A 10,679-nucleotide genomic window follows, 5' to 3' on the forward strand; every position below is an offset into this window, starting at 1 on the left:
TTATGGATACACGTGGAAGCATGCCCCTTATAGTGTGGTGATTTCAGGCATGTTTGTGGATACATGTGGGAGCGTGCCCCTTACAGTCTGATGGTGTTCGGTATGTTTATGAATACATATGGCAGCGTGCCCCTTACAGTGTAAATCTGTCCGGTATGTTTATGGATACATGTGGGAGAGGGCCCCTTACAGTGTGACGCTGTCCGGTATGTTTATGTGTACATGTGGGAGCGTGCCCCTTAAAGTGTAACGGTGTCCGATATGTTTATTGATACATTTGGGAACTTGTTCCTTATAGTGTGATGATGTCAGGTTTGTTTATGGATACATGTAGGAGCGTGCCCCTCATAGTATGGTGATTTCAGGTATATTTATAGATACATGTGGGAGCGTGCCCCTTACAGTGTGACGCTGTCCGGTATGTTTATGGATACATGTAGGAGCGTGCCCCTTATAGTGTGACCGTGCTCGGTATGTTTATGGATACATGTGGGAGCGTGCCCCTTACAGTGTGATGATGTCAGGTATGTTTATGGATACATGTGGGAGCGTGCATCTTATAGTGTGACGGTGTCCGGTATGTTTATGGATACATGTGGGATCGTGCCCCTTACAGTGTGACGGTGTCTGGTATGTTTATGGATACATGTGGGAGCGTGCCCCTTATAGTGTGATGATGTCAGGTATGTTTTTGGATACATTTGGGAGCGTGCCCCTTATAGTGTAACAGTGTCCGATATGTTTATTGATACATGTGGGAGCGTGCCCCTTACTGTGTGACGGTATCCGGTATGTTTATGGATACATGTGGGTGCGTGCCCCTTACAGTGTGATGCTGTCCGGTGTGGGAGAGTGCCCCTTACAGTGTGATGCTGTCAGGTATTTTTATGGATACATGTGGGAGCGTGACCCTTATAGTGTAACAGTGTCCGATATGTTTATTGATACATTTGGGAGCGTGTTCCTTATAGTGTGATGATGTCAGGTATGTTTATGGATACATGTGGTAGCGTTCCCCTTATAGTGTGACGGTGTCCGGTATGTATATCGATACATGTGGGAGCAAGCCCCTTACAATGTGACGGTGTCCTGTAGGTTTATGGAAACATGTGGGAGAGTGCCCCTTACAGTGTGATGATGTCAGGTATGTTTATGGATACATGTGGGAGCGTGCCTCTTATAGTGTGACGGTGTCCAGTATGTTTATGGATACATGTGGGATCGTGCCCCTTACAGTGTGACGCTGTCCGGTATGTTATGGATACCTGTGGGAGCGTGCCCCTTATAGTGTGATGATGTCAGGTATGTTTTTGGATACATTTGGGAGCGTGCTCTTATAGTGTAACAGTGTCCGATATGTTTATTGATACATGTGGGAGCGTGCCCCCTACTGTGTGATGGTATCCGGTATGTTTATGGACACATGTGGGAGGGTGCCCCTTACAGTGTTATGATGTCAGGTATGTTTATGGATACATGTGGGAGCGTGCCCCTTACAGTGTGATGATGTCAGGTATGTTTATGGATACATGTGGGAGCGTGCCTCTTATAGTATGACGGTGTCCGGTATGCTTATGGATACATTTGGGAGCGTGCCCCTTATAGTGTAACAGTGTCCGATATGTTTATTGATACATGTGGGAGCGTGCCCCTTACTGTGTGACGGTATCCGGTATGTTTATGGATACATGTGGGTGCGTGCCCCTTACAGTGTGATGCTGTCCGGTATGTTAATGGATACATGTGGGATCATGCCCCTTACAGTTTGATGCTGTCAGGTATGTTTATGGATACATGTGGGAGCGTGACCCTTATAGTGTAACAGTGTCCGATATGTTTATTGATACATTTGGGAGCGTGCCCCTTATAGTGTGACGGTGTCCGGTATGTATATGGATACATGTGGGAGCAAGCCCCTTACAGTGTGACGGTGTCCTGTATGTTTATGGAAACATGTGGGAGCGTGCCCCTTACAGTGTGACACTGTGCGATATCTTAATGGATACATGTGGGAGCGTGCCCCGTACAGTGTGACGGTATCAGGTATGTTTATGGATACATGTGGGAGCGTGCCCCTTACAGTGTGATGCTGTCCGGTATGTTAATTGATACATGTGGGAGCGTGCCCCTTACAGTGTGATGATGTCAGGTATGTTTATGGATACATGTGGGAGCGTGCCCCTTATAGTGTGACGGTGTCCGGTATGTTTATGGAAACATGTGGCAGCGTGTCCCTTATAGTGTGACGCTGTCCGGTATGTTTATGGATACCTGTGGGAGCGTGCCCCTTATAGTGTGATGATGTCAGGTATGTTTTTGGATACATTTGGGAGCGTGCTCTTATAGTGTAACAGTGTCCGATATGTTTATTGATACATGTGGGAGCGTGCCCCCTACTGTGTGACGGTATCCGGTATGTTTATGGACACATGTGGGAGGGTGCCCCTTACAGTGTTATGATGTCAGGTATGTTTATGGATACATGTGGGAGCGTGCCCCTTACAGTGTGATGATGTCAGGTATGTTTATGGATACATGTGGGAGCGTGCCTCTTATAGTATGACGGTGTCCGGTATGTTTATGGATACATTTGGGAGCGTGCCCCTTATAGTGTAACAGTGTCCGATATGTTTATTGATACATGTGGGAGCGTGCCCCTTACTGTGTGACGGTATCCGGTATGTTTATGGATACATGTGGGTGCGTGCCCCTTACAGTGTGATGCTGTCCGGTATGTTAATGGATACATGTGGGATCATGCCCCTTACAGTTTGATGCTGTCAGGTATGTTTATGGATACATGTGGGAGCGTGACCCTTATAGTGTAACAGTGTCCGATATGTTTATTGATACATTTGGGAGCGTGCCCCTTATAGTGTGACGGTGTCCGGTATGTATATGGATACATGTGGGAGCAAGCCCCTTACAGTGTGACGGTGTCCTGTATGTTTATGGAAACATGTGGGAGCGTGCCCCTTACAGTGTGACACTGTGCGATATCTTAATGGATACATGTGGGAGCGTGCCCCGTACAGTGTGACGGTATCAGGTATGTTTATGGATACATGTGGGAGCGTGCCCCTTACAGTGTGATGCTGTCCGGTATGTTAATTGATACATGTGGGAGCGTGCCCCTTACAGTGTGATGATGTCAGGTATGTTTATGGATACATGTGGGAGCGTGCCCCTTATAGTGTGACGGTGTCCGGTATGTTTATGGAAACATGTGGCAGCGTGTCCCTTATAGTGTGACACTGTGCGATATCTTAATGGATACATGTGGGAGCGTGCCCCGTAAAGTATGACACTGTCCGGTATGTTTATGGATACATGTAGGAGCTTGCCCCTTACAGTGTGATGATGTCAGGTATGTTTATGGATACATGTGGGAGCGTGCCCCTTACTGTGTGACGGTATCCGGTATGTTTATGGATACATGTGGGTGCGTGCCCCTTACAGTGTGATGCTCTCCGGTATGTTAATGGATACATGTGGGAGCGTGCCCCTTACAGTGTGATGATGTCAGGTATGTTTATGGATACATTTGGGAGCGTGCCCCTTATAGTGTAACAGTGTCCGATATGTTTATTTATACATTTGGGAGCGTGTTCCTTATAGTGTGATGATGTCAGGTATGTTTATGGATACATGTGGGAGCGTGCCCCTTATAGTGTGACGGTGTCCGGTATGTATATGGATACATGTGGGAGCAAGCCCCTTACAGTGTGACGGTGTTCGGTATGTTTATGGAAACATGTGGGAGCGTGCCCCTTACAGTGTAACGGTATCCGGTATGTTTATGGATACATGTGGGAGCGTGCCCCTTACAGTGTGATGATGTCAGGTATGTTTATGGATACATGTGGGAGCGTGCCCCTTACAGTGTGATGATGTCAGGTATGTTTATGGATACATGTGGGAGCGTGCCCCTTACAGTGTGATGATGTCAGGTATGTTTATGGATACATGTGGGAACGTGCCTCTTATAGTATGACGGTGTCCGGTTTGTTTATGGATACATGTGGGAGCGTGCCCCTTAGAGTGTGATGCTGTCCGGTATGTTAATGGGTACATGTGGGAGCATGCCCCTTATAGTGTGACGGTGTCCGGTATGTTTATGGATACATTTGGGAGCGTGCCCCTTACAGTGTGACGATGTCTGGTATGTTTATGGACACATGTGGGAGCGTGCCCTTTACAGTCTGATAATGTCAGGTATGTTTATGGATACATGTGGGAGCGTGCCCCTTACAGTGTGACGCTGTCCGGTATGTTTATGGATACATGTGGGAGCGTGCCCCTTATAGTGTTAGTGACTGATCTTGTGCTGTTCAGCCGCACCCTGTGCACACATGTATAAACCCGCCCTCTGGATTTTGAACCTCAGAGAACTGCAGTTTTGTTTCTGTCTTCCTCTGTCAGCCATGGCGTCTGCTGATCTGAGAGCTGAGCTGGACTGCTCCATCTGTCTGCAGACATATACAGATCCTGTAATGCTGAGATGTGGACACAACTTCTGCCGGGTCTGTATTGATCGTGTACTGGATACGCAGGACGAGTCTGTGGTTTATACCTGTCCTGAATGCAGAGAAGAGTTTCAGGAGCGGCCTGCACTGATGAGGAACTTAGCTCTGCGTAACATTATGGAGAATTTATTGGTTACTCAACATAAAGAGACGGAAACTGTGATCTTCTGCACTTACTGTGTGGACTCTCCTGTACCTGCTGTTAAATCCTGTCTGATGTGTGAGGCTTCTCTGTGTGAGAAACACCTGAGCGTTCACAGCAAGTCATCAGAACACGTCGTATCTGACCCCAGGACTTCCCTGGAGAACAGGAAATGTTCTGTCCATAAGGAAGTTTTAAAGTATTACTGCACTGAGGACTCTGCTTGTATCTGTGTGTCCTGCAGTTTGGTTGGAAAACATCAGGGACATGGGGTGGAGATGCTGGATGAGGCCTCTGAGAAGAAGAAAGGGAAACTGAGAAATATTTTCCAGAAACTGACCGGAAAGACAGAGGAGACCAAGAAAAGAGTCCAGAACCTGGAGGAACACTGGAGAAAAGCTCAAGAAAAAGCATCTGGAGAAGCAGAGAGAGTCACTGCCCTGTTTACAGACATCAGGAGACAACTGGACAACTTGGAGAAGAGGATCCTGAGTGAGATCTCCAGGCAGGAAAAGGAAGAGTCACTCTCATTCTCTTCTCTGATCCAGAAGCTGGAAATAAAGAAGGACGAGCTGTCTGGGAAGATGGGACACATTGAGGAGCTGTGTAACATGACTGATCCACTGACTGTCTTACAGGAACCAGATACAGGTGACTTGTGTGATCCTGAGGAGGAAGGAGGTGATGAGGACATAAATAGATGTCTCCATGATGTAGGTGATCTGGATGTGGCTGTGATCTCAGACAAATTACACACATTATGTGACATAATAACAGATATAAGGAGAGGGATCTATGTGGAGGGTCCTGCAGACATATTACTGGATGTAAACACAGCTGCTAATGACATTATTATATCAGACGACCTGAAAACTGCAACCTGGACACAAAATAATCAGAATCGTTCAGAAAGAGCAGAGAGATTTCAGAAGAATCAGGTGATGAGCAGCAGGGGATTTACCTCAGGGCGACATTACTGGGATGTGGAGAGCAGTGGATCAGGGGGTTGGAGGGTGGGGATGTGTTATCCCAGTATAGACAGGAGGGGGCGTCAGTCATACATTGGGGATAATAACAAGTCCTGGAGTTTGTGGAGGTATGTTAATCAGTATTCAGTGAGACATGACGGTAAAGATATCCAGTTACCTGACAAGATCTCCAGTGATAGAGTCAGGATATGTCTGGACTACGAGGCCGGGCAGCTGTCCTTTTATGAGCTGTGTGACCCCATCAGACACTTACACACCTTCACTGCCGCCTTCACCAAGCCCCTTCATGCTGCATTGTGTGTATGGAAAGGTTCTGTAAAGATCTATGGTGGGAGGTGAAACCTGCCAAAAATAAAATGATAACGAAAAACATGAAATTCTAATTCAAATCCCAATTTGACATTTCATTTACAACCCATGTCTGCAAAATGCCTGCCAAAATGAAAAGTAAAATGCATTTCTTCCCTTTGGATTTTCATTCCCAGCTCCAGTGTGGGTAATATGTGGCAAAAATAAATGTAAAATTAAATAGACTTTGGCTTTTTAAATTTCAACTTTGTCAATGAATGATCATGTCCCCATAGTGCTATTTTCCAATCAAAATTATAAATCAAATGAAAAACCTAAAATACAACTTAAAAAAGGTAATTTGAGATTTCAGTTTCATCTCTTGTAGACATTTTCACTGCCAAAATTCCAATCAAAATGAAAAATGCCACTTGCCATATAACATTTCCATTTTAATATTGTCCAAAATTCAGATTCATACAACTGAGCAGTAGTGGGCCTTAATATGTGAAAGGAGACTGAACAGACAGTGACTGTCCAAAGGAGGGCGCTCTGCTTCTACACAATTCTAATGGGTCACACACCGCTACAGGTCAGAACGCGTTTAGGATTCCAAGAGAGGAAAATGATGCTAGTGTGCAGAGTGACTGGCATAAGACTATGAATCCAATAGATGGCGCTGAGAGGAAAATGATGCTAGTGTGCAGAGTGACTGGCATAAGACTATGAATCCAATAGATGGCGCTGAGAGGAAAATGATGCTAGTGTGCAGAGTGACTGGCATAAGACTATGAATCCAATAGATGGCGTTGAGAGGAAAATGATGCTAGTGTGCAGAATGACTGGCATCAGACTATGAATCCAATAGATGGCGCTGAGAGGAAAATGATGCTAGTGTGCAGAGTGACTGGCATAAGACTATGAATCCAATAGATGGCGCTGAGAGGAAAATGATGCTAGTGTGCAGAGTGACTGGCATAAGACTATGAATCCAATAGATGGCGCTGAGAGGAAAATGATGCTAGTGTGCAGAGTGACTGGCATAAGACTATGAATCCAATAGATGGCGCTGAGAGGAAAATGATGCTAGTGTGCAGAGTGACTGGCATAAGACTATGAATCCAATAGATGGCGCTGAGAGGAAAATGATGCTAGTGTGCAGAGTGACTGGCATAAGACTATGAATCCAATAGATGGCGCTGAGAGGAAAATGATGCTAGTGTGCAGAGTGACTGGCATAAGACTATGAATCCAATAGATGGCGCTGAGAGGAAAATGATGCTAGTGTGCAGAGTGACTGGCATAAGACTATGAATCCAATAGATGGCGCTGAGAGGAAAATGATGCTAGTGTGCAGAGTGACTGGCATAAGACTATGAATCCAATAGATGGCGCTGAGAGGAAAATGATGCTAGTGTGCAGAGTGACTGGCATAAGACTATGAATCCAATAGATGGCGCTGAGAGGAAAATGATGCTAGTGTGCAGAGTGACTGGCATAAGACTATGAATCCAATAGATGGCGCTGAGAGGAAAATGATGCTAGTGTGCAGAGTGACTGGCATAAGACTATGAATCCAATAGATGGCGCTGAGAGGAAAATGATGCTAGTGTGCAGAGTGACTGGCATAAGACTATGAATCCAATAGATGGCGCTGAGAGGAAAATGATGCTAGTGTGCAGAGTGACTGGCATAAGACTATGAATCCAATAGATGGCGCTGTGAGGAAAATAATGCTAGTGTGCAGAGTGACTGGCATAAGACTATGAATCCAATAGATGGCGCTGAGAGGAAAATGATGCTAGTGTGCAGAGTGGCTGGCATAAGACTATGAATCCAATAGATGGCGCTGTGACACAAAGGGACACAATACATTGAATAACACTATGCTATGGCCAGCTTCTTGACAGTTAGCCTATGTGGCATCCAAGTAAAAAGCAAGGGTTCAAGGCCTTAGGTTGCTTTTTCTTTTTGTCCCATGTCAAAACAATTTTTTCTTTTTAACCCCTTCCCGCATTTGGATGTAACTGTGCATCCAGATTACCTGTAATTTAACGTAATCAGGCGTACAGTTACATCCAAACTGTTAACTGGGGCTTTGACACTATAAAGAACAGAGACACGGGAGAGGCTGGCAAGGAACCAATCTGAGTGGTCCCTTGCTGTGCAGACTAACCAATCGGAGCACGGCAGTGTAAAAATGCCTGTTTCAACCTCTGATCTCCAACTTGGAGCTCAGAACCTGAAATCAGGCATGGTCCCTTTTGTGTCCCCGATGCCAGATGTGCCCCTGATGCCCTCCGTTCACCAGTTCGGCCCCCGATTCATCCCTGCAGCCCTTTGTAGCGATCCCCCTGGTATTGTATGTGATGGTGGTGGCTCCGGGACAGAGCTGCCACCATCAGCAGCGAGTGTCAGCTGTAACATACAGCTCAACACTGCTGCAATGGTAACATTAGTGCTGGCTCCGATCCCAGCCACTTAACCCCTTAACCACTACAGGACCGCCGTACGCAGGATCGCGTCCTGGCGGCGGCCCTGTAATTCCTCCTGGAGGCGCCCTCGCTTCCTCTCGCGAGACGCAAGATTTCCTGTGAACGCGCGCACTCAGGCGCGCGTGTTCACAGGATCGGCAGGTAAACGAGTGGATCGATGGCAGGCTGTAGATGCGATTTTTTTTTTTAACCCCTAAAAGGTATATTAGACGCTGTTTTGATAACAGCATCTAATATACCTGCTACCTGGTCCTCTGGTGGTCCCTTTTGCTTGGATTGACCACCAGAGAACACAGGCAGCTCTGTAAAGTAGCACCAAACACCACTACACTACACCCACCCCATGTCACTTATTAACCCCTGATCACCCCATGTAGACTCCCTGATCACCCCCCTGTCATTGATCACCCCCCTGTAAGGCTCCATTTAGACGTCTTTATGTGTTTTGCGGATCCACGGATCCGCGGATCCGCAAAACACATATGGACGTCTGAATGGAGCCTTACAGGGGGGTGATCAATGACAGGGGGGTGATCATCCCATATAGACTCCTTGATCACCCCCCTGTCATTGATCACCCCCTGTACGGCTCCATTCAGACGTCCGTATGTGTTTTACAACTTTGTATAAAAAAAATGGGAAAAGTTGTCTTTTAGAGATATTTCTCTCACCCAGCATGGGTGTATGTAAAAAGACACCCCAAAACACATTGCCCTACTTCTTCTGAGTACGGCGATACCACATGTGTGACACTTTTTTGCAGCCTAGGTGGGCAAAGGGGCCCAAATTCCAAAGAGCACCTTTAGGATTTCACAGGGCATTTTTTACACATTTGGATTTCAAACTACTTCTCACGCTTTAGGGCCTCTAAAATGCCAGGGCAGTATAATTACCCCACAAGTGACCCCATTTTGGAAAGAAGACATCCCAAGGTATTTCGTGATGGGCATAGTGAGTTCATGGAAGTTTTTATTTTTTGTCACAAGTTAGTGGAATATGAGACTTTGTAAGAAAAAAAAAATCATCATTTTCCGCTAACTTGTGACAAAAAATAAAAACTTCTATGAACTCACTATGCCCATCAGCGAATACCTTAGGGTGTCTACTTTCCGAAATGGGGTCATTTGTGGGGATTTTATACTGTCTGGCCATTGTAGAACCTCAGGAAACATGACAGATGCTCAGAAAGTCAGAGCTGCTTCAAAATGCGGAAATTCACATTTTTGTCCCATAGTTTGTAAACGCTATAACTTTTGCGCAAACCAATAAATATACACTTATTGATTTTTTTTATCAAAGACATGTAGAACAATAAATTTAGAGAAAAATGTATATATAAATGTAGTTTTTTAAAAACAAATTTACAACTGAAAGTGAAAAATGTCATTTTTCCCCCCCAAATTTCGGTAAATAAAAAAAGTAAAAATGTCAGCAGCAATGAAATACCACCAAATGAAAGCTCTATTAGTCAGAAGAAAAGGAGGTAAAATTCAGTTGGGTGGTAAGTTGTATGACCGAGCAATAAATCGTGAAAGTAGTGTTGTGCAGAATTGTAAAAAGTGGTCTGGTCATTAAGGGTGTTTAAGCTAGGGGAGCTGAGCTGGTTAAATGCAGCGGTCGGTAGCCACCCATGACATCAATGGAGTTAACAGTAGTGATGGCCGGGACAGTTAGCAAATGCGCGTTCGCAATCAAATATTTGCGAACCATGCGTGCACGGCGGGCCCCATTAACTTTAATGGCAGGGGAACCTGAAAAATCTTCAGGTCATATTTGCAGCCACCATACTTACTAGTAGTGCAAAAATAGTCCCACAACATGGACAGTGACATACCAGAGGGGGATCATTGGCAAATATTCCCACAAAAATCTGTATTTTAATCAGGGGCCATTTTATGCGTCCTAAAAGGAAACGCTCAAAAATGTGCCCTGCTGGAGCCTAGAAAATTTTTATTTTAGGCCACGGGAGTACAGGCCCCAAAAATTAGGCATTCACCTGACAGAAAAGAACTTGTGATTATGTGGCTGGAGGTACATTAGGTGGTCACTGGATAAAATTTTTATTGTAGGCTAGGGTTGCTTCGGGTATTGAATTTTCGATACCCAATCGATACTATTTCCTGGTAATGACCTCGATACCAGGATTTTCCTATTTTCGATACTAGGCTTCGCTATTGCGCAGTCTAGTAAGATAAGATAAGATGCCTTTATTGTCACTGTACAATACAATGTAATACAA

The 10,679-nt window shown here is 45.3% G+C and overlaps 1 protein-coding gene across 1 annotated transcript; it reads left to right on the forward strand.

Annotated features, from left to right (window-relative positions):
- Positions 1 to 4,421: 4,421 nt before the first annotated feature.
- Positions 4,422 to 6,190, forward strand: LOC122922203 (E3 ubiquitin-protein ligase TRIM11-like). Its single transcript, XM_044272727.1, has one exon. The coding sequence runs from the start codon at positions 4,425 to 4,427 to the stop codon at positions 5,994 to 5,996; it is 1,572 nt and encodes a 523-aa protein (XP_044128662.1). The 5' UTR covers positions 4,422 to 4,424; the 3' UTR covers positions 5,997 to 6,190.
- Positions 6,191 to 10,679: the final 4,489 nt, after the last annotated feature.

Source organism: Bufo gargarizans, chromosome 11 (assembly GCF_014858855.1).
Source record: "Bufo gargarizans isolate SCDJY-AF-19 chromosome 11, ASM1485885v1, whole genome shotgun sequence".
Lineage (NCBI taxonomy): Eukaryota > Metazoa > Chordata > Amphibia > Anura > Bufonidae > Bufo > Bufo gargarizans.